General features: G+C 38.8%; 1 protein-coding gene across 16 annotated transcripts in view; it reads left to right on the plus strand.

Annotated features, from left to right (window-relative positions):
• Nucleotides 1–25,510, plus strand: part of PLEKHM3 (pleckstrin homology domain containing M3) — a 196,489-nt gene that overhangs the window by 98,602 nt on the left and 72,377 nt on the right. For 9 of the 16 annotated variants that reach the window (XR_007454299.1, XR_007454300.1, XM_049615030.1 and 6 more), the window contains 2 exons: nucleotides 17,345–17,442; nucleotides 18,772–18,835. Coding sequence is in view for 14 of the 16 variants with exons in the window: in XM_049615030.1 (XP_049470987.1) it covers nucleotides 17,345–17,442; nucleotides 18,772–18,835 (162 nt within the window). In the remaining 2 variants the exon portion in view is untranslated. Of the gene's footprint in view, nucleotides 1–17,344; nucleotides 17,443–18,771; nucleotides 18,836–21,680; nucleotides 22,525–25,510 lie in introns of those variants that run through there. The other 7 variants (XM_049615034.1, XM_049615041.1, XM_049615036.1 and 4 more) reach the window with 3 other exon arrangements.

Raw genomic sequence — 25,510 nt, forward strand, 5'->3', positions numbered from 1 at the left:
TCCCCGCACCCCCCCCCCCTTTCTCTGTCTCTTTTTCTCTCAAAATAAATGAACTTAAAAGAACAGGAAAGAAAGAAAGAAACAATGGCCTTAAATGACACATTAAACCAAATGGACTTAATAGATACATAATGTCCCATCCCAAAACAGTAGAATGCATATGCTTTTCAAATGCACATGAAACCTTCTCCAAAATTACACATTAGTCTACAAAACAAGTCTCAATAAATTTAAGAAGATTGAAATCATATCAAGCATCTTTTGCAATCACAACAGTATGAAAGCAGAAACCAATTACAAGAAAAAACTAGAAAAATACACACATACTTGGAGGCTAAACAACATGGTACTAAACAATCAATGGGTCAATGAAGAAATCAAAGAAGTAATTTAAAAAACACCTTCAGGCAAATGAAAATGGAAGCAACATTCCAAAATCTATGGGATCCAGCAAAAACAGTTTTAAGAGGATATACAGGCCTACCTCAAGAAACAAAAATGTCTAACAGTCTAACCTTACACATAAAGGAACCAGTAAAAGAACAAACAAAACCCAACATTACTAGAAGGAAGGAAATAATAAATATCATAGCAGAAATAAATGAAATAGAGACTAAGAAAACAATAAAAAAAATTAATGAAACTAAGAGCTGGTTCTCCAAAAAAATAAACAAAATTGATAAACCTCTAGCCAGACTCTTCAAGAATAAAAGAGGGCTCAAATAAGTAAAATCAGAAATGAGAGACGTCACAACCAACACTAGAGAAATACAAAGGATTTAAAAGACTATGAGCAATAAATTGGATAGCTAGAAGTAGATAAATTCCTAGGAACATATAATCTTTCAAGACTGAATAAGGAAGGAATAGAAAATCTGAACAGACTTTCTGTTCTCCTCAGCAAACAAAAGTCCAGGACCAGATGAAGCATTCCAAAAAATTTCAGATGAAGAAATGCTTCCAAATTCATTCTACAATACCAGCATTACCCTGATACCAAAACCAGACAAAGACATTAAAAAAAAAAAAAAAAAAAAAAAAAAACAGGAAATTACAGATCAACAGCTTTGATATAGATGCAAAAAAACTTCAGTGAAATATTAGCAAACCAAAGCCAACAATACATGAAAAGGATCATATACCATAGTCAACTGGGATTTATTACTGGGATACAAAGATGGTTTAATCTCCACAAAACCAACCTGATATACCACATTAACAAAAAGGAGGATAAAAATCATACAGTCATCTCAATAGATGCAGAAAAAGCATTGGACAAAATTCATCCATTTATGATAAAAACTCTCAAAGTGGGTACAGAGGGAACATACCTCATCATCATAAAGGTCTTATATGACAAACCCACAGCTAACATCATACTCATTGGTGAAAAGCTGAAAGCTTTTCCTCTAAGATCAGGCACAAGACAAAGATGCCCACTTTCACCACTTTTATTCAACATTGTATTAGCAGTTTTAGTTACAGCACTCCCACAAGAAAAAAGAAATAAAAGGTATCCAAATTGGAAAAGAGGAAGTAAACCTGTGCTAGATCCTAAAGACTCCACTACAAAACTGTTAGAATAAATGAATTCAGTACTGTTGCAGGACACAAAATTAATATATGGAAATCTGTTGCAATTATTATGCATTAACAAACAAGCAGAAAGAGAAATTAGGAAAACAATCCCATTTACAAGTGTATTAAGAAGAATAAAATACATGGGAATAAATTTAACCAAGAAGGTGAAATACCCTAATGAGAAAAACTGAGGATGACACAATAGAATATACTGTGTTCAAGGTTTGAAAGAATGTTGTTAAAATGTTCTTACTACCCAAAGCAACGTACAGATTCAGTGCAACCCCTGTCACAATACCAGTGGCATTTTTCACAGAACTAGAACAAGTAAACCTAAAATTTGTATGGAATAGCAAAAGACCTAGAGTAGCAAAAACAATCTTGAGGTATCGTGCCTCCTGATTTCAAACTATATTACAAAGCTATAATCATCAAAACAGGATGGTATTAGCACAAAAACAGACACATAGATCAATAAAACAGAATAGCCCAGAAACAAACCCACTCATATGGTCAACTAATCTACAACAAAGAAGGTAAGAATATACAATGGGGAAAAGACAGTCTCAATAAATGGTGCCTAGAAAATTGGACCACGTTCTTACACCATATACAAAAAATAAACAAAATGAATTAAAGACTTAAATGTAAGACCTGAAACCATAAAACTCCTAGAAGAAAACGTAGGCAGTCAACTTTTGGACATCAGTCTTAGCTATTTTTTTGGATCGGTTTCCTCAGTTGATAAAAAACAAAGCAAAAACAAACAATTGGGACAATATCAAACTAAAAAGCTTTTGCCCCACAAAGGAAGCTATTAATGAAATGGAAAGGTAACCTACTGAATGGGAGAAGATATTTGCAAATAAGGGATCAATATCCAAAATATATAAATAACTCATCAGTATAAAAAAAAACCTGATGAAAAAATGGACAAATCACCTAAAATAGATATTTTTTTAAAGACATACAGATAACCAACAGACACATGAAAAGATGCTCAACATCACTAATCATCAGGGAAATGTAAATCAAAACCATAGGAAGATATCATACCTTTCAGAGTGGCTAGTATCAATACAAGAAATAAAAAATGTTAGCAAAGATATAGAAAAAAGGGATCCCTTATGCAGTGTTGGTGGGAATGTACTTGTTGCAACCACTATGGAAAAGAGTAAAAAGGTTCCTCCAGAAATTCAAAATAGAACTAAAATCAGATGATCCAGCAATTCCATTTCTGGGTATCTATCTGAAGAAAATGGAAATTCAAAAAGATGTATGTACCCCTGTGTTCATTACAGCATTATTTATAGTAGCCAAGATATGGAAACCACTGAAGTGTCTATCAGTGGATGAATGGATAAAGAAATTGTGGTATACATACACAAAGTGGAATATTACTCAGCCATAATCTGATTTCAAAAATGAAATTTTGGTTGGGGCGCCTGTGTGGCTCAGTCGGTTAAGCATCTGACTTTGGCTCAGGTCGTGACCTCATGGTTCACAGGTTCGAGCCCCGCATCGGGCTCTGTGCTGACAGCTCAGAGCCTGGAGCCTGCTTCGTGGATTCTGTCTGTCTGTCTTTCTCTCTCTTAAAACATAAATAAAACATTAAAAAAATTAAAATAAATGTTTTTTAAACGAAATCTTGGGGTCACCTGGAGAAATATTGCCGTTTGTGACAACATGGATGGATGTAGAGGGTATTATGCTAAGTGAAATAAGCCGGAGAAAGACAAGAACCATGATTTCACTTACATGTAGAATCTAAAAAATAAAACAAAAGAATAAACAAAAAATGGAAACAAACTAATTGGTGGTTGCTAAAGAGAGGGTGGAAGGGTGAAATAGGTGAAGAGGATTAACAGGCACAAATTTCCAATTGTAAATAAGTCACAGAGATGTAAAATACAGCATAGGGAATTAAAATTTTAATGATAATGTGTGGTGACAGACGGTAACTAGATTTTTAAGTGCTTATTTTCTAATTTATGTAATGTTGAATCACTTTGTTACATACCTGCAACTAATATTGTATATTAACGACAATTAAAAAGGTTTTTCTAATTGAAATAATACATTTTCTTGTTTAAAAAAGGAAAAAGATCCCTTCTTAGTCCTACCTCCTTTTTTTTTTTTTTTTTTTTTTTTTTTTTTTTTTTTTTTTTTTTTTTAGCTATGGCCCAGTCTCTTTTTTTAAGGGCTACTTCTTTAAAGAGTAATCCATAGTCCTTCACCCCTCTGCAATCTGACTTCCCTCTTCCTCTCCTGAAATCAGTTCGTTCCAGGTCGCTAATGATTCCCATTTGCCAAATCCAGCAGAAACTTCTCGGGCTTTGGGACAGTCTTACTCATATTTTTTGACCTCTCCACTGCCTTGGATGCCACTGACCCTCTTTTTCCTTCTTGAAATTCTCTCCTTTCTTGGCTTTGCTGCTTCTGGCTCTTCTGCTTTTTCTCCCTCCTATCACCTGCTCCTTCCCAGTCTTCTTCCCGCATCCACTCCCTAACTAATACTGTTCTGCCAGGATCCAGTCTGGGTTTTCTGTTTTTCTAATATGTGCTGTCCTGGGCTAGCACTTACAGCTTCACCTTCAACCTGTAGGCTAAGGGCACACAAATCTCTTGCCTGGACTCCTGGACGACTTTCCCTGGACATTCTGCAAACACTTCTAGTCCTCTGCCCCAACTGAGCTACCTGCTGCGCAAAGACAATTCCTCTTCCTTGTTCCCTCTGCCAGTAAGTGGACATGCCATTTACCTAGTGGACCTAGCCGGAAAACTGAATAATCCCAGGCTCCTTCCTGGCCTTCACTTCCTGTTAGTCAGCATGACCTGTGGATTCTGCTACAGAAATCTATCTTGTGGCAGGCCCACTCTCTACAACCCCAGAGTAGCCATTTAAATTCTGTCCAGGCCCCCATCATTTCTCGCCTAATTAACAAAAAAGTTGCCCATCCCTCTCTCTCTCCCCCATCCCCTTCTGCTGCCGGGGTTCTTTTAAAGTCACAGATCTAACCATGCTGTCCTACACTTCTGTGGCAGCCCCATCTCTTTTGAGGTAGATGCGTAGCAAGGCATTGGGAGACCTCTCGTTTCTGGCTCTGCCCTGCCTTTCTAAGCTCCTACCCATCTGTACGTGTGCACTGCTCTTTCTTCCTCCCACACAGCCGGTCCCCTGAGAGCACTTTGCTCACACTGGCCTCTGTGCTGTCACTCGTGCTGCTCCCTCCACCTAGAACTCCCCTCCTTCCACACCTTCAGATTACCAATGGGCAGTTCTCTGAGGCCTTCCCGAGCAGGTGCTCTGCAGGTTTCCCTCACCCCTGCAGGTATGTCTCCCGTTCTCAGCACTCCGCCTTGTGAACTGGAGCCATTTGCTTACTTGCCCGTGTATCCCACTTATCTGCATATTCTTTGCTATTAAAAAGCCATGTTTCCTCCAAAGCTCCAGGGCCTAGCACAAGGCCCGTCACATATTACGTACCCTGCATCTATTTATTGCATTGAAACATATGCTGATTTTAGGTTTTTACCACAGTGACAAGTCATAGAGGTTGTAAGGTTGGATTTCATTTGCATTAAATTCACTGAGAGGTATGATGATCACAAGTAATGTTTTCTGACGAAATGCAAATAATCATCCATTCTTTATTGAATACATTAATAGTAAAATTAATGCTGACATGACTATCTTAAAGGGACACCCGGCTTTGCCCCCTGGACATGAATCACTCCCCCAGGGGTCCCTGAAGTGGCTGTGAACTTTTCTCTGCATCCCCTAGGCAGCTCTGCCCGAGGCAGTTTACTGCTACCCGAGCACACACTGGGTCCACAGGTCCTCTGCAGCCCCTTTTACTACTCAGAGTGTAAGGGAAACTGGCCCCTGGGGGTCCCAACTCGTTCTGTCCATTTCCTAAAGAGCTTGGTCGATTGAGCCAACTTGCCCACATAAACCACAGCAGGGAAGAGCCCTTGGTGTCACCCTGATGGGAAGTTGCAGGCGCTTTCCTGGGCTTCGCTTTTATGTTATTATTTACCCCCTTGCTTCCCTTTGGATGGTCTGCCTAAAGGAGATTTTCAGAGACCGTCTTGCAAACCCAACCTGCCGTGAAGATGGGAGGCAGTGAGAAAGAGGAACAGCCTGATATCTGGCCATGCCTTTGAAACCCTTACCTTCTCTAAGCACAAGAGTGTGTTCCTACTTCTAAATGGCTGGAAAAAAATTTTTTTTAATTTACATTAAAAAGCACCAGTAAGGGGGTGCCTGGGTGGCTGAGTCGGTTAAGCGGCCGACTTCAGCTCAGGTCATGATCTCGTGGTCTGTGAGTTCGAGCCCCGCATCAGGCTCTGTGCTGACAGCTCAGAGCCTGGAGCCTGTTTCGGATTCTGTGTCTCCCTCTCTCTGACCCTCCCCCATTCATGCTCTCTCTCTGTGTCAAAAAATGAATAAACGTTAAAAAAAATTTAAATAAATAAATAAATAAATAAATAAATAAAAAGCACCAGTAAGGAGATACATTTTAATACCTCTCAGTCTTCCCTCTCAGGAAATTTATGGTCGTATTTGACTTTAGTGCTTTTGTGCTACAATTGCCATCCTGAGGGAAAAGAAAAGCTGATTGGCATTATCGTCTTAAAAGCCTGTGGATTTTGTGGCCACCACCATATCTCCTGAACACATCTTCTCCAGACAGACTCAGCTTAGTTCCTTTATCTTTTCTGCATATATTGCATTTTCTAGTTCTTTGTGTCTGTTATGACCAACCCCGTATAAATTATAGTAGTAGACACTGACAGGTGGTAGAGAGGAGACAGTAGATGAGGTGCTTCTGTGGGGAGAGAAGACAAACGTGAAATATATTCACACCCAGAAACATTAAACACATAGATAACTTTAGCAGTACAAATAATGTTAGATGACTGTGCTCAAAGTTGGTTAGTTATTATGAGAAGAGGGGTGGTAGTTAATGAGCAGTGTTTGGAAGCAAGAAGGACCTAGCCCAGTAAGGAGAATCTGGAAATCATTGCTCATCAACTGTGTTTATTGACACATTCATCTCCAGCCCTTAGCACAACACCTGGCTTGTTTTATGCACTAAGTTGTTAACTGGTTAATGAACGGACTGGCTGTAGTACTCTAGGAAGAGTCTACCAGTACGATTTGATTTGTAAGTTTATAATTATTTCTTACATCCTGTGTACTCTGTCATAGAAGTCTTAGGATTTTAGAGCAGGAAGGACTAAGTGGCAAAACATCGAGATGACCCTGCCCTGTGTTTGTTCCTGCTACGGTCCATTTCAGTCAGTTTCCTTCTCCCACAGTGTCCGGCTGACCTACGTTTGTACAAACCAACAGAAGAGGTAGAAGCTAATCTTGAAATGATTTTCCAGCCTACCTACTTGATTCACTCTGTCTCCATTTCTTAGCCCTTCTGACACATTGCTTTTATTTTACTTTATTTAAGGGATTTCATTATTAAGCATTTGCTGTTTAAAGATTATTCCTCCCATTGAGCCATGCTCAAACATACCGTGTCCCCTTATTGGACTATCCTATGTTGCTACGCTAGCTGCCCCACTCTAAGACTGAGTCCTAGGTTTCCTATTTGGCATGTAACTTTAGGTCTCAAGTTTTCCTGCAAATGCTTACATTATATATAAATAGGAAACTATAAATGCAATGTTGTATTCAGATTGGATCCTTGACTAGAAAAAAGGACATTAGACAATTGGTGAAATTTGAATAAAGTCTATAATTTGCATAATGCTTCCTTTCTTAGGTTTGGTCACTCCACCATGGTTGTGTACGATGTTAACATCCGGGTAGCCAGGTGAAGTACATGAGGGTTATAAACTGTTCACAAATAGAGGAAATGTTAGAAACCTGTAAACATGCTGGTTATTTTTAAAACAATTTTTCAAGCAGGAGAAAAATTGCAGAATGCCAAAGTGTACTTTAGATAATTCCAGGCAGTGTAAGGTAAACAAATAACAACCCCTTTCCCTGCTATGCCCCTTCCTATTCAGTTCCCTTCTAGGTCCATCCCATCCATTCCCACAGCTTTAACTGTCACCTCTGTGCTGATGTCAGAAATGCCCTGGAGTATTCCACATCTCTTCATCCCTTATTTCCAAGGCCCATATTTGCTGGCTCTCCTACAAGCACTCTATATTCAGCACGTGTGAAACTCAGTTCTGTATCCCCTGCCCTGACAGCCTGCCCTGTGTAGGCTAGTGACATCACCATCCTGTCACCCAAGCTAGATACTGCAGTCTCTTTTGATTCCTTTCTCCTCTTTCACAGATTCTAAACATTGTCAATTCTTCATCCAAAAGGTCTCCTGTATTACCTATCCCCCACTTTCACTGTCCTCCTGTGGTTACCCTAAAATAGACTCTCAAATACCTGTTGGGACTATCTCTGCCTGCAGTCTGCCCATAATCTCTACTGCCTTCAGAAATTGGGCATGACAGAGTATATCAGTGTCACTTTCCTGCTTAAAAATGTATAAATGGCTATATATTGCTTCTGGCCTAAGTAGGAATAACATCTACCTACAAGAGACATGCATTATATAGCTAAATTAGATAGTTAGCCTGCCTCCCTCTTTCCTCTACCCCCACCTTCAAGAAAGTGGAAGGAGTACAGGCCTTTGGAGTTAGAAAGTCCTGACCTTGAATCCCAGATTTGTGACTTTGGACAAATTAGTCTTTGCCTCAGAGCATCAGTTTTTTCTCACGTAAAATGGAGGCTATACTTACATGTAGGGCAGTTGTGAGAATTAAATTAAATGATGATGTATGTTGGGGCACCTGGCTGGCTCAATTGGAGGAGCATGTGGCTCTTAATCTCAGGGTCGTGGGTTCGAGGCCCATGTTGGGTATAGAGATTACTTAAATAAATAAAACTCAAAAAAAAAAAAAAAAAAAAAGGAAAGAAAGAAAAGAAATGATGATGTGTGTCAAGTGCCCAGCCCCCAGTGGGCTTTTCTTACTGTTATTGGTGCTTAATACTATAGGGTGCCAGGAGGAATACATCTCTCAATCACCTCTGTCTTGTATGTGTGTTTTTGAAAATGGAAGTGGTCTACCTTCCACAACAAGGAGCCTGTCTGTAGTAGGGAAACTTATCCCTCACATGGAGGAATAGGCACTTTCCCCATAACCTACCCACCTGGGCTTGGAATGTGTACCCCCTTCCTGCCACAGGTGTGGCCCTGAACCATTAGAGATGAAGAGTCCAGCCTCAGGTACTATAATGCATTTCCTAGAATATAAGTGCCTTGCCATTCACTCAGTCTATTCTCATTTCTGTGGACAAAACAGGGCATTTTAGCAGAATTTTTCAGAGCCTATCATACTTACTAGGAGAACTCCAAACAAGCATATGCCTGTACCAGACCTCCATGGGAGAAGGAGTTTATCTAACAGGTGTCCTTTCTTCAGTGGCTTAGTACAGTGGCTGAAACATAGTTGTGCTTAATCAGTATTGGATAGATAGAAAGATGAATGGAAGGACGAAGGAATGATTTAATCTCTAGGATTTGTCTATTAATGCATGCATAATTGAAAGACTGAATAATAAATTTCCCAATGAGCTGGATATTAGCTCAGGGATTCTAAACCTTGGCTGCACTAATCACCAGGAGAATTTTTGTTTCATTTAACACTGATTTCTGAGTTCTACCCATGCTTATGCCCCGTTATTTTCTAAAATCTCCCCCAAGTGATTTTAATAGACAGTCAGGGTTGGGGTCAAACATGCCAGACCATTCTAAAAATATGTATCCTGTGCATAACTTACCATTCTCAATTAACAGTTTATATATCTTTTCCTCACTTAACTCTCCTTGGCTTATTACTGGGAATGTCTTATTCACAATTTTCCACCTAGTGCCTGGCACAGTGCTTGGTATATAGAGGACAGTTATAAATGTTAATTGAATAAATTGGTTGTTTCATTTAGGATACAAAAAAATCGCACAGTACCACAAAAAAACAGAAAAAAAATGCTGGCACCATGAGTTTTATTTTGGGATGTATGTGTGTTGGTCGGGAGGGTTCTAACCGTCTATACTTTGGTATGATTTTTGTCCGTAATCCATTGTTTTTTTTCTCTGTTCACAGTCATTTATCCAGATACTGTAAATTGACAGCAGCTAAATATATTAGACTCTGTCAGGGAATCCCAATATGAAATATTTCACCCCATTAGTCCCATCTGTACCTATGCACTAAAATTCGTCATGATATATGCAAGAGGATAGTTCATTAATGTGATATCAAGCACCATTGTCCCCATTAAAGAAAGCCATAAAACCCTCTAGACAAAGACACACAGGTTGCCACACCGATTTTCTCAATTCCATAATCTAGTAATTTAAGCATAGAACTGGAAAGATATTTAAAGACATCATGTTCAGTAGTCTTTATTAAACATCGAGGAAGCTGGAGCTAGGTGGGTTTTAGGATTTGCCTGAGATGACACAACCTGTGAGAGACACAGCTAGTGCAAGAAACCTGATGTTCTAACCCACCGTGGATTGCATTAGAGTCAAAGGTCAGGATAAATTCCAAGAAATGCCCAATCTTCTAAGACTGAATGAAGAAGAAATGCAAGATCTGAACAGACAAATTATAAATACTGAAATTGAATCAGTAATCAAAAATTTCCAGCAAATAAAAGTCCAGTACCAGATGGCTTCATAGGTGAATTCTACTAAACATTAAAAAAGAGTTAACACCTATCCTTCTCAAACTATTGCCAAAAAAAAAAAAAAAAAAAAAAAATAGAAGAGAAAGAATACTTCCAAACATATTCTATGAGGCCAGCATTACCCTAATACCAAAACCAGACAAAGACAGTCAAGAAAGAAAGAAAGAAAGAAAGAAAGAAAGAAAGAAGAAAGAGAAAAGAAAAAGAAAAGAAAAAGAAAAGAAAAAGAAAAGAAAAAGAAAAAGGAAGAAAAGAAAATTACAGGCCAGTATCACTGATGAACATACGTACAAGTATCTTCAACAAAATATTAGCAAACCAAATTCAGTAATATATTGAAAGGATAATAGGCAGTGATCAAGCGGGATTTGTTCCAGGGATTCAAGGAAGTTTCAATATCCAAAAGTACACAGATAATCCACATGATAAGCCACATAAACAGAGGGATAAAAATTATATAATTATCTCAATAGATGCAGAAAAAGCATGACAAAATTCAACATCCACTTATGATAAAAACTCAACAAAGTGAGTCTAGAAGGAACATACCTCAACATGATAAAAGCAATATATGACAAACCCACAAATAACATCATACTCAATGGTGAAAAGCTAAAAGCTTTTCCTTTAAGATCAGACACAAGACAAAGATGCCCACTCTCACCACTTTTTTAAAAAATTTTTTAATGTTTACTTTGTCTACTTTTGATGGGGGGAGGGGCAGAAAGAGAGAAAGAATCCCAAGTAGGCTGCACACTAGCACAGAGCCTGACACAGGGCTTGATCCCACAACTGCAAGACCATGACCCAAGCCAATATCAAGAGTTGGAAGTTCAACCAATTGAGCTACCCAGGCACCCCTCACTCTTAAGCCTTTTATTCAAATTATGGAAAATGATAAAGCTGAGAAAAAGATTAAAAAAAATATAGACCATGAGGGGAGAATTAGAGAACTAAGTGATTTAATGAAACATAATAATATCTGTATCATAGGAGTTCCAGAAGAAGAAGAGAGAGAGAGAGAAAGGGGCAGAAGGTTTACTTGAACAAATTATAGCTGAGGACTTCCTCAATGTGGGGAAGGAAGCAGACATGCAAATCCAGGAGGCATAGAGAACTCCCTTCAGATGTAACAAGAATAGGTCTCCACAACATATTACAGTGACACTGGCAAAATACAAAGATAAAGAGAGAATTCTGAAAGCAGCTAGGGACAAACGGGCCTTAACCTATAAGAGTAGACACATAAGGGTAGTAGCAGACCTGTCCACTGAAACTTGGCAGGCCAGAAAGGAGTGGCAGGAAATATTCAATGTGCTGAATAGGAAAATTATGCAGCCAAGAATCCTTTACCCCGCAAGGTTGTCATTCAGAATAGGAGAGATAAAGGCTTTCCAAGACAAACAAAAACTGAAGGAGTTCGTGACCACTAAACCAACCCTGCAAGAGATCTTAAGGGGGAGTCTGTGAGTAGAATGCTGTAAAGACTGCAGAGGTCCAGAAACCTCACCACAAGCATGAAATCTACAGATAACACAATGACACTAAATCCATATCTTTCAATAATGCTGAATGTAAATGGACTAAATGCTCCAAAACAAAAGACATAGGGTATCAGAATAGATACAAAACAAGATTCATCTACATGCTGTCTTTAAGAGACTCATTTTAGACCTGAGGACACCTTCAGATTGCAAGTGAGGGGATGGGGAACCATCTATCATGCTACTGGAAGTCAAGAGAAAGCTGGAGTAGCCATACTTATATCAGACAAACTAGACTTTAAACTAAAGGCTGTAACAAGAGATGAAGAAGGGCATTATATAATAATTACAGGGTCTATCCATCAAGAAGAGCTAACAATTATAAATGTTTATGCACCCAATTTGAGAACACCTGTATATAAAAATCAATTAATCACAAACATAAACAATCTTATTGATAAGAATGCAGTAACAACAGGTGACTTTAATACTCCACTTACAACAATGGACAGATCATCTAGGCAGAAAATCAATAAAGAAACAGTGACCTTGAATGATACACTGGACTAGATGGACTGGAAAGATATATTCAGAACTTTTCATCCAAAAGCAGAATACACATTCTTCTCGAGTGCACATGGAGCATTCTCTAGAATAGATTACATACTGGGTCACAAAACAGCTCTCAATAAATCAAAAAGAATTGAGATCATACCATGCACCCTTAAGATCACAATGCTATGAAACTTGAAATCAACCATGAGAAAAAGTTTGGAAAACCTACAAATGCATGGAGGTTAAAGAACACCCTGCTAAAGAATGAATGGGTCAACCAGGCAATTAAAGAAGAAATTTAAAAATATATGGAAACAAATGAAAATGAAAACACAACAGTCCAAACCCTTTGGCATGCAGCAAAAGAAGTCCTAAGAGGAAAATACATTGCAATCCAGGCCTATCTCAAGAAACAAGAAAAATCGCCAATACAAAATCTGACAGCACACCTAAAGGAACTAGAAGCAAAACAGCAAAGAAACCCCAAGGCCAGCGGAAAAAGAGAAATAATAAAGACTATAGCAGAAATAAACAATGTAGAATCCCCCCCCCCAAAAAAAAAACCCAAAAACAACAACAACAAAACATTAAACAGATCAATGAAACTAAGAGCTGGTTTTTTGAAAAAATAAACAAAATTGATAACCCCCTAGTCAGACTTCACAAAAAGAAAAAAAGAGAGGACCCAAATATATAAAACAAGAATGAAAGAGAGATCACAACCAACACCACAGAAATACAAACAATTACCAGAGAATACTATGAAAAAATGTATGCCAACAAAATGGACAATCTGGAAGAAATGGACAAATTCCTAGATATCCACACACTACCAAAACTCAAATGGGAAGAAATAGAAAACTTGAATAGACCCATAACTAGTCTAGAAGAAATTGAATCAGTTTTCAAAAATCTTCCAACAAATAGAGTCCTGGGCCAGATGGCTTCCCAGAGTAATTCTACCAGACTTAAAGCAGAGTTAACATTTATCCTTCTTAAGCTGTTCCAAAAAATAGAAATGGAAGGAAAGCTTCTGGACTCATTCTATGAAGCCAGCATTACCTTGATTCCCAAACCAGACAGAGACCCCACAAAAAAAAGGAGAATTACAGGCCAATATCCCTGATTAACATGGATGCAGAAAATCTCAACAAGATACTAGCAAATTGAATTCAACAGCGTATTAAAAGAATTATTCACCATGATCAAGTGGGATTCATTCTTGGGCTGCAGGGCTGTTTCAGTATTCACAAATCAATGTGATACATCACATTAGTAAAAGGAAGGATAAGAACCATATGATCCTGTCAATAGATTCGGAAAAACCATTTGACAAAATACAGCATCCTTTCTTTTAAAAAAAAAATTTTTTTTAACGTTTATTTATTTTTGAGACAGAGAGAGACAGAGCATGAACAGGGTAGGGTCAGAGAGAGGGAGACACAGAATCTGAAACAGGCTCCAGGCTCTGAGCCATCAGCCCAGAGCCCGATGCGGGGCTCGAACTCACGGACCGCGAGATCGTGACCTGAGCTGAAGTCGGCCGCTTAACCGACTGAGCCACCCAGGCGCCCCTACAGCATCCTTTCTTAATAAAAACCCTCAAGAAAGTCCGAACAGAAGGAACCTACCTTAACATCATAAAAGCCATATATGAAAAGCCCACAGCTAATATCCTCAATGGGGAAAAATTGAGAGCTTTCCCCCTGAGATCAGGGACACGACAAGGATGTGCACTCTCACCTCACCACTGTTGTTTAACATAGTGTTGGAAGTCCTAGCCTCAGCAATCAGACAACAAAATGTAATAAAAGGCATCCAAATTGGCATAGCAGCCAAACTTTACCTTGTCACAGATGACATGATACTCTACATGGAAAACCCAAAAGATCCCACCAAAAAGCTGCTAGAACTGATACATGAATTCAGCAAAGTCGCAGGATATAAAATCAGTGTACAGGAATCGGTTGCATTTCTATACACCAATAATGAAGCAACGGAGATATCAAGGAATTGATCCCATTTACAATTGCACCAAGTACCATAAAATACCTAGGAATAAACCTAACCAAAGAGGTAAAAGATCTGTATGCTGAAAACTATAGAAAACGTATGAAGGAAATTGAAGAAGACACAAAGAAATAGAAAAACATTTCATACTCATGGATTAGAAGAATATTATTAAAATGTCAATACTACCCAAAGCAATTTATACATTCAGTACAATCCCAATCAAAATTGCACAGGCATTCTTCTCAGAGCTAGAACAATCCTAAAATTTGTATGGAACCACAAAAGACCCCAAATAGCCAAAGTTATGCTGAAAAAGAAAGCCAAAGCAGGAAGCATCACAATCCCAGACTTTAGCCTCTACTACAAAGCTGTAATCATCAAGACAGTATGGTATTGGCACAAAAACGGACACATAGACCAATGGAATAGAATAGAGAACCCAAAATTGGACCCACAAATGTATGGCCAACTAATCTTTGACAAAGCAGGAAAGAGTATCCAATGGAAAAAAGACCGTCTCTTTAGCAAATGGTGCTGGGAAAACTAGACAGTAACATGCAGAAGAATGAAACTGGACCACTTTCTTACACCATACACAAAAATAAACTCAAAATGGATGAAAGACCTAAATGTGAGACAGGAAACCATCAAAACCTTAGAGGAGAAAACAGGCAACAACCTCTTTGACCTCAGCCACAGCAATTTCTTGCTCAACATGTCTCCAAAGGCAAGGGAAATAAAAGCAAAAATGAACTACTGGGACCTCATCAAGATAAAAACCTTCTGCAATGCAAAGGAAACAATCAACAAAATTAAAAGGCAACTGATGGAATGGGAAAAGATATTTGCAAATGACATATCGGATAAGGGGCTAGTATCCAAAATCTATAAAGACCTTACCAAACTCAACACTCAAGAAACAAATAATCCAGTGAAGAAATGGGCAGAAGACATGAATAGACACTTCTCCAAAGAAGACATCCAGATGGCCAACCAACACATGAAAACATGCTCAACATCACTCATCATCAGGGAAATACAAATCAAAACCACATTGAGATACCACCTCAAACCAGTCAGAGTGGCTAAAATTAACAATGTAGAAAACAACAGATGCTGGTGAGGATGTGGAGAAATGAGAACCCTCCTGCACTGTTGGTGGGAATGCAAACTGGTGCTGCCACTCTGGAAAACAGTGTGGAGGTTCCTCAAAAAATTAAAAATAGAACTACCCTACGATGCAGCAATAGCACTACCAGGAATTTATCCAAGGGATACAGGAGTGCTGATTCATAGGGGCACATGTACCCCAATGTTTATAGCAGTACTTTCAAAAATAGCTAAATTATGGAAAGAGCCTAAATGTCCCATCAGCTGATGAATGGATAAAGAAGATGTGGTTTATACATACAATGGAATACTACTTGGCAGTGAGAAAGAATGAAATCCTGCCATTTTTATCAATGTGCATTAAACTGGAGGGTACTATGTTAAGTTAAATAAGTCAGTCAGAGAAAGACAGATATCATGTTTTCACTCAAATGTGGAACTTGAGAAACTTAACAGAAGACCCTAGGGGAAGGGAAGGGGAAAAAATAGTTACAAAACAGAGAGGGAGGCAGGGAGGCAAACCTTAAGAAACTCTAAAATACAGAGAACAAACTGAGGGTTGATTTGGGCGGGGGCATTAGAGGGGGAAAGGGGTGATGGGAATTGAGGAGGACACTTGTTGGGATGAGCACTGGGTGTTATATGTAAGCGATGAATCACGAGAATCTACCCCCAAAACCAAGAGCACACTGTATACACTGTATGTTAGCCAATTTGACAATAAATTATATTAATTAATTAGTTAATTAAAATAAATTCTTTATGTTTATTGTTTACTTTTGGGGGTGGGGTGGGGCAGAGAGAGAATCCTAAGAAGGCTGCACATAGCACAGAGCCTGATGTGGGGCTTGATCCCACAACTGTAATACCATGACCCAAGCCAATATCAAGAGTTGGATGCTCAACCAACTGAGCCCCACAGGTGCCCCTCAATCTTACCACTTTTATTCAACATAGTATTGGAAGTCCTAGCTATAACAATCAAGAAAAAAAAAGGCATCCAAATTGGAAAAGAGAAGTAAAACTGTGACTATTTGCAAATAACATGACACTATGTATAGAAAACCGTAAAGACTCCACTAAAAAATGATTAGAACTAATAAATGAATTCAGTACTGTTGCAGGAAACAAAATTAATATACAGAAATCTTTTGCAATTCTATACACTAATAACTATCAGAAAGAAATTATGAAAACAATATCATTTACAGTTGCATCAAGAAAAAAATACCTAGGAATAACTTTAATTGAGGAAATGAAACACCTGTACACTGAAAATGGTAAGACACCAATGAAAGAAATTGAAGCTAATACAAATAAATGGGAAGACATACCATGGACTGGAACAAATAATATTGTTAAAATGCCCATACATCCAAATCTGACCTACAGTCTGCAGATTCAGTGGAATCCCTATGAAAATACTTATGCCACTTTTCACAAAACTAGAACAGGTAATCCTAAAATTTGTACGCAGCTACAAAGACCCTGCGTAGCCAAAGCAATCTTCAGAAAGAACAAAGCCCTGATCTCCAGCTATACTACAAAGCTATCATAATGAAAATACAATGGCAGTGGCACAAAAACAAATGCATTAATTAATGGAACAGAAGAGAAAATCCAGAAATGAACCCATGCTTAGATGTTCAATTAATGTTCAACAAAGGAAACAAGAACATACAATGGGGAAAAGACAATCTCCTCAATAAATGATGTTGGGAAAACTGGACCATTTTTTTTTTAATCATATACAAAATAAACTCAAAATGGAGTAAAGACTTAAATGTAAGGCCTGAAACCACGAAACTCCTAGAAGAAAACATAGGTAATAGGTTCTTGGACATTGATCTTAACGTTATTTTTTTTGGATCTGTCTCCTCAGGCAAAGGCAACAAAAGCAAAAGCAAAAACAAAAAAATCAAATGGGACTACATAAAACTAAAAAACTTTTGCACAGTGAAGAAAACCATCAACAAAAAGGTAACCTACTGAATGGGAAAAGAGATATGCAAATTACATAACTGATAAGGGATTAATATCCAAAATATATAAAGAACTCAATTCAATACCATAAAAACAAATCAATTAAAAAATAGGCAAAGAATCTGAAGACATTTCTCCAAAGATGACATACAGATGGCCAACAGACACATGAAAAGATGCTCAACATCACTAATCATCAGGGAAATGTAAATCAAGACCACCATGAGACATCACCTCACATCTGTCAGAATGGCTAGGATAAAAAAGACAAGTAACATATGTTGGTGAAAATATGGAGAAAAGGGAACCTTTGTGTACTATTGATAGGAATGTAATTTGCTGCAGTCACCATGGAAAACAGTATGGAGGTTCCTCAAAAAATTAAAACTAAAACTAAAACATATGATCCAGCAATTCTACTTCTGGGTATTTATCCACAGAAAAAATTTATTTGAAAAGAATATGCACTCTTACATTCATTGCAATATTATTTTTAACAGCCAAGATAGGGAAGCAACCTAAATGTCCATCAGTAGATGAATGGATTAAGAGGAGGTAATATCTACATACAATGGAATATTACCCAGCCATGAAAAAGAATGAAACTTACCCATTTGCAAAAACATGGATGGACCTAGAAGGTATAATGCTAAGTGAAATAGGACAGAGAAAGACTAATGCTGTATGATTTCACTTATATGTGGAAACTAAAAAAAAGCACACAAAACAGAAACAGACTCAAAGACACAGGGAATAATATGGTGGTTGTCAGAGGGGAGGGGGTGGGGTAAAGGATGATAGATGGGAAGGGGATTAAAAGGTACAAACTTCTAGTTATAAAATAAGACACAGTGGTGCAATGTACAGCACAGGAAATGTAGTTACTAATACATAACAACTTTGTATGGTGATAGATGGTAGTTAGATTTATCACGATGATCACTTCATAATGTATATAACTATTCAATCACTTTGTTAAATACCTGAAACTAATAGAATATTGTATGTCAGCTACACTTCAATTAAAAAAAAACAAAAAACAAAAACAGAGCATTACTTCTTTTTGTCCTGAAATAAACTCATTAAGGAATTAAAAAAAAAAAAAGAAATCAAAGACCAAACTTTTACTTCCATCTTAGTATCTGTTAGAAAGAAAAAGTGTGGGTATTGTTACAGTTTCCTCAGAGACTGTTGGGAGGAGGAGTGTTGGTACAAAGGGAAGAAGGTAGAGGAAAGGGATCTTGAATGAGACTTTGAAACTTATCAGGAAAAGTGTGTTTTGTGGCAGTCAACACAGTTCATTTGTCTTGCTGTCCTTGTTTTCAGAATTTTCCCCAGAGAATACCTCCTTCAACAGATCCACCTGTATTCCCTCGCTGATCTGCAGCAGGTAAGCACTCATAAGGGCCATTTCATTGCTCTTTTCTCATTGGGAAAGTGTCTTTGTTGATTATGGTATAGGTACTGAATTCTGCCATCATTGGGGTAGTTTCTTCATAAGCCCTGATAATCAGTTTCTACTCAGAATGAGAAAAAAAATTTACTATAAAAAATATTACAGGACAATAAGAAATGTTGGCAAGGATATGTAGGGACCAGAGCTCTCGTACATTGTTGGTGGGAATGTGAACTGGTTGGTACAGCCACTTTGGGAGACAGTTTGGTGGTCTCAAAAAGTTAAACCAAGTTACAATATGAACCAGCAGTTAGTTCCACTCCTAGAATATACCCAAGAGAATTGAAAACTTATGTCCATGTAAAACTTGTATACCAGTGTTCAGAGCAGCATTATTCATAATACCAAAGAATAGAAGTAACCCAATGTTCATCAGCTGGTGAACAGATAAACAAAATGCTATATATCCACACAATGGAATATTATTTGGCCATGAAAAGGAGCAACATACATGCTACAACATAGGTGAATCTTGAAAACATCATGCTGAAAGGAGCCAGACAGAAAAGAATATATATGTATGATTCTGTTTAAATGAAATGTCCAAAATAGGCAAATCCACAGACAGAAAGTAGATAGATGAGTGGTTATCAGCACCTGGGGAGAACAAGGGAATGACTAGTGATGGCCTGGGGGTTTCCTTTGAGGCTGACCAAGGTGTTCTGGAATGATAATGGTGATGGTTGCACAACTTTGTGAATGTACTAAAACCCACTTTGGAAGAGTGAAGTTTATGGTATGTGAATTATATCTCAATAAAAAATTATACAAAGAAAGAACATCTGAAAGGCAATGATTGTATGAAACTCTTTGACTTGTGCTTAAGTCACTTAAGGGAGGACCTTAAAGTTTAATAAAACATAAGAAATCATATAAGAGTCAAAATCATCTTTTAAAACTTTTATTAGTGCTCGTCCTTTTAATGATTTAACAGGTTAGCAACCAAGATGAAAACCAGTATTTTTTCTGTTCAACCCAAAGTCCTGAATATGTTAAGCTTTGGTTAATCATTTAAATCAACAACTCACTGCCTAAGAAGCTTTTAGACGCTAAAAGCTTTCCATATATCTATCTATTCTTTCAAGAGTCAATTAAAAAGATAATTGTAACAACTTCCTAAGCATCTCAAATTGTTCTGATTCTGTTCTTTTGTTTATCATCGTTGTCCTCTGCTGGTTTCGCCCACAGAAATAAGGTCCGCTTAAAAACTGTTCAGATCCTTCAGTCATTTTACAAGACTTTAAAGTGTTTTTTTTTTTTTAACTTCAAACTTTGGTGTTTTCTTTGTACAGTCTGAGGGAGTAAAGTTATTTTAAATGGTAGTAGTTTTAGAGCATTTAGTTGGAACGATCTGAGAGAATAGGAATGTTTTAATTTCCATGTGTACATCAAGTTTAACCTGTTTGCACATATCAGCTTGTTCTATTCTTCAGTCCTATATACCCTTTACTACCTAATCAAGTGGCAATGATCTGCTGGTTGGGGTAGGAAAAGGTATATTACAATTGCCCAGTGGTGTTCAAGGAGAAGAATTGATTAAAATATCTATTATACACTTATCTATTTTCTAGAATTTCACTTGATCACAGTATCTGAGAACCCATTTGAGAAGTATGTTTAAAGGCATGGACATAGTCTTGTAAGGGTGGTTTAAAATAGAATGGGTGAGTAGTTTTTGAGGAAGTCTTTTTTTTTTTTTAAAGCTTATTTTGAGAAAGAGAGAGAGAGAGTGCATGCCCATGCAGACAGGGAAGGGGCAGAGAGAGAGGGAGAGAGAATCCCAAGCAAGCCCCACTCTCAGTGCAGAGCCTGACGTGGGGCTCCATCTCAAGACTGAAATCAAGAGTCGGAGGCTTAGCTGACTGAGCCACCCAGGCACCCCTGAGGAAGCCTTTCAAAAATGGTTACCAGATGAAGAGAAGGAATCAGAACAATTCCATTTTCATTTTGGGGTATCAGAGTAGTGTATCCATTTGGCATGATAAAGCCTGCTATTTAAAGCTTCCCTATGCCTTGCAGACTCCCCCCGCACTGCCCCCTTGTATAATCAAACCACATATGCCACGCAGCTCACTTAAGTCAGTGACAACTGTATTCCTGGTGGGCTGGACCATTAGCCCCTGGAGCCCCATAAGCAGCTTAATCAGTTTTCAGACTCAGTAGTAAAGCGATAGAGGCAATCAGCAGCTCATCAAACTCCCCGGGTTGGGGGGATGGCTAGAGCTCTGTGCATCCATTTAATACACAACAGCTCACTCTAACCTGGTTCTTTGTGCCTGGTTTTAAGATCCTCAGACTTATCATATTTAGAGGAAGTTTAATTCAATTACTTTTTCTGCCTGAGGTGGTTTAAATTGAATTTAGCTTTTGATCTGTCCGCATCTAGGCTATCAGTACTGAAGGGCACCTCCACCCCATTTTCTCTTAGTTTCTCAGTTTCAGGCGTGTTTTCTGAATCCGGACTGTTCTTGAAAATACGTAAGAGAAGGGAGCACAAGAGGAGAAAAAAATGCACTATTGGTCTGTGACAGAGTGTGAGTGACAGCAGGCAGTCCAGCCTAACTAATGGAGCTGCCAGCCCTGTGCTGTCCTGTCCCCTTCTGTCCTGTGTGTGGCTGCACGGTCATCCCGTTTCACGTCAGCTTTAGGAGTTTTAAAGTTATTTCCCCCCCCCCCATTTCATTTCCCTCTGCACTCCTAAAATAAAGGTTTCTATAAAAGCAGATCTAGCACATCAAATAACTACAGAAAAATGAACTTCAGTTTATAAATTTTGCAGGGGGTAGAAGGTACGCTACAGGAAGTAACTGAAGACTTAGACACCTTGAATGACAATAACATAAATATCCTTCCTAAAGGCATAGACTGCTCTCCACAGATTGCTCCTCAGTGAATTCGGTTTTTCCCATTAGCTCTTATTTAAAAAACAAAATGTGAACATCAACCAAAAATCAAACAAGGTAAGAATTTGGTGATGGTGTGGACATCACCAAAAATCAAACAAGGTAAGAATTTAAGAAACATGGTAAAGGGGGACTTACGATTTAAGCGTCTATAATCTTAAAATAACAAGTACACAAAACACTAGTAATACCTAAGATAAAGGTGCTGGAAGAATTCTGGTTCAAAAAATTTGCTTCCTTCTCATATCTCTGTTTTCATTTATATAAGTAACAATCCCAAAGTTGAGGAGACAGACTCAGTTCAACAATATGGCTGGAGATTTCAAGCTACCTGAATGCTTCTGATGTTACATTCAAGACCAATTGCTCCCCGCTTCTCATTTTCTAAACTTAGTGGCCTCCTTTACACACATTCTTCTTTACATCTGTACACTTGGGTGTGAGGAGACGAACCGCACAGATCAACCCTGCTTAGCGGAAGAGGCTCCCTGCACTTGTTCTGGGAGCTGTAGTTGCCTGCTTGCTGGCCAATGAGTGCCAATTATCGGCAAAGGTTATAGCTCATACTGGTACCGAGTCCCCAGTTGTCTGTTTATTTCACCAGTGATTAAGTTGCTCACTGGGTTTTACTAGCACCTCATAAAGGTAGTAATTGAACAACACAGTCATTACGTGACTATAATCAGTTGGCAGCATTATAACATGCAACACAGAAGATGGAACCAAGTACTCCTCCTGCCTTGTAGCAGGTCCAAGGACAGCAAAAGACAGGGGCGGAGGCTCTCCAAAACCTAGGAACTCAGAGGGGCACTGACTGGAGCCCATCATTTCTTAAGTCTAGAATTTCAGGTGAATTTCTCTCCAGGATAGTAGATACTGTTAGAGAAACTTATTCAATCCATGTTCTTTGAATATAAGTCTAACATAATATATTGTTGATTGTTTTTAATGTTTATTTTGAGAGAGGGGGAGGGAGAGCAGGTATGCATGCATGTGACCGGTGGAGGAGGAGGAGGAGGAGGAGGAGGAGGAGGAGGAGGAGGAGGAGGAGAGAGAGAGAGAGAGAGAGAGAGAGAATATCTCAAGCAGCCTCCACACTATCAGCACAGAGCCCAACACGGGGCTTGATCCCAGCAACCATGAGATCATGACCTGAGCTGAAGTCAAGAGTCAGATGCTTCACTGACTGATCCAAATAGAATCATAAGCAGAAGCTTTCTTTCAGGAGGTGTGATTGCAGTGTTTGCTTTGTTTTTTCAAATGACAGAGCAGTTCCTTATAAAGGATTTGGCAGACAAGGACTAAGCATATATCAATGAATGAACAAGTACTGAGGCATGTTTTGAATGGGGGAAACTGAGGCACTGCTTTTTAAAAGCTTTCTCCTGCTTTGATACTTCAAGAGGGGGAAGTAGAAAATAATTTGTGTCTTGTTATTTTCTGTCTGTCCAGCATTTTCACAAATCCATGGAAAGGCTAAATTAAGATAGGGATATGATAAAAAGATAAGCCCCAAGGAATCAGCAGGAACAATACCATAACTCTCAATGCATTAGCTTTCTGCAGTAGCTCTCCCCTTTCCCTGTAAAGTACGTGACAGACCGTCTTCTTACTTACATTGCTGATAGGAAAATTCCACATTTTACCAATAGAATACATTAGTATATGTAAGTTAACATTCAAGGGATTATTGTTGCTCTTAAGGAACAAATCAGAACCCTGGTTTAATAGCTCATTCCTCAGACTGTGTAAGTGATAGGAGAATTCTTCTCAAGTTCCTTCTGTTTGCTGAAAGGAAAGGTCAGATTTAACTTCTAAATTTTAGCTACCTGTGCTCTTGTGACAAAACCTAAAAATGTATATTAATGACTAACTCTTCTGGTGTTACTCACCTTTGGGGCATATGTAAGCTAAGCATTGAATGATTCTATTTGTAAATGATTCATGAGAAAGGATACTGGAGGATCCCATGGGTGAGGCAGTTGGTTAAAGCAGCCCCTCCCATCGAGTCCCTCCACTGCCTACCACCTACCCCCCCAACATGCACCCCCCTGTTGTGGGACAATCTGAGGAGCTGATTTCCCCATCATCCACCTTCCCCCAGCCCTCAGTTTCAAACTAGATCTTACCTTCAAGTTAAGGCAATTTAGATTCCAGTTAATACAAAATACTACCTGAGAAGAATAAATTATTTTGTCACAAGTTCTTTTGTCTTGTTAATAAGTTGAAAGCACAGGATGATATTCAAGAGGAGATATATTTCAACAGATATGATGATGCAAAAAAGATGGAACAGTCTGGAATTTGGAGTACTTACTAAGAAGATGTAAAGTGGGAAGGATGCCAGAGGGGAGGGCCCATAGCACTTAAGAGCCATGAAAAGAGAGAGGAGTAAATCAAATGCATACTACCTTTCCAGAGTTGCCTAGAATGGTCTGAACTGCTTGCTTTATGCTAAAGCAGTAAACACGTTAAGCAACTAGGCATGTAAATATTTGATGTATCAATAGATGGACGGATGGATGGATACATTCACTATCCCTAAACTTATTAGCACACTCTGTACCCAAAGAAAAGCAAACTAGTTTTAGCCCCTAAACCAAACTCTAATGCTGCTCTATAAAACAACAATGTACAGAATTCTAAAACCAAGTAAGAATCTACACCTTTTTTGTATTGGGATAATGGCACATTGTTTACTGTTGCAAACTTTCTGCACACTAAACATTCCTAGACAGCTAGCTGACTTTTCAGTTAACTTTTTTGCCCCGTACCCATACGACTTAGGAATTGTCATCTCTGTGACCTAAACATTTGTCAGAATTGGGTCCTACCGTGAAGATTATCTACTCTTCCCTAGCTAGTGAGTGCAGCCACTAAAAGGCAATGTTTAAGACATTTTGAGGCCACTTTTTAAAAACATGCTTTGCTGAATTCTTCTTTGAGGAAGTGTGTGAGTGATCTTGCACGGCCCTGCCCCACCAAGCAAACAATCAGAGAAAGTTATTCTCTGTGGGCACTGTTTGTCAGCAGACAAAGGCCAAGCCTAAGTGGGCACCCAGCACAGCTGCCCTTTCACCGAAGAAGCAACAGGTGATGACCTTTCTTCACACGAGGCTGACATCTTTGAATCCACAGTCCACAGGAGCACAGCGCCTCGGTGCCCACAACCGAGTCACCAGTCTCCAAGCCTCAGCAGCCTGAGGAATTGTATTCACAGCCTCTCAGCACCCCTGATCCCCAGACCATTGTCCACCCAGGCATTAGTGGGCAGGGTAACTAATTAGGAGCGTTCGGACTTAACAAGCAGAAAAACAAAGTGTGACAGCTTGCCTGTGTTGTTCCCTGGCCAGGGCCTGTGTCCGCTGCAGCCACCACTGCCCTCAGAAGCTTCTTGGGTGATCTGGGGCAAGATAGGAGTGGGGCCTCCAGGAAAACATCACTAAATCTTCCTTAGCTACTTTAGCCACCGTTGTTCTACTCAGTGAGCTAGAAAAGACCGTAAGTTACTTGGGGGAGGGGAGGGCACACATCATGCCTTTTAAATAAGCAGGTTTTTTAAAAGTGTGCAAGGGGTACAGGGAAGAATTGAATGTCATTCTTTGAAGGATTCACAGGTTGGCATCAGAGCAAATGGAAAACTCACTGTTTCTCAGGAGAGGTGTATCTTGAGTAGGTGCTGAATAGTCCATGCCTCGAATTCAGT

Source organism: Panthera uncia (assembly GCF_023721935.1).
Source record: "Panthera uncia isolate 11264 chromosome C1 unlocalized genomic scaffold, Puncia_PCG_1.0 HiC_scaffold_3, whole genome shotgun sequence".
In the NCBI taxonomy this organism is placed as follows: Eukaryota; Metazoa; Chordata; class Mammalia; order Carnivora; family Felidae; genus Panthera; species Panthera uncia.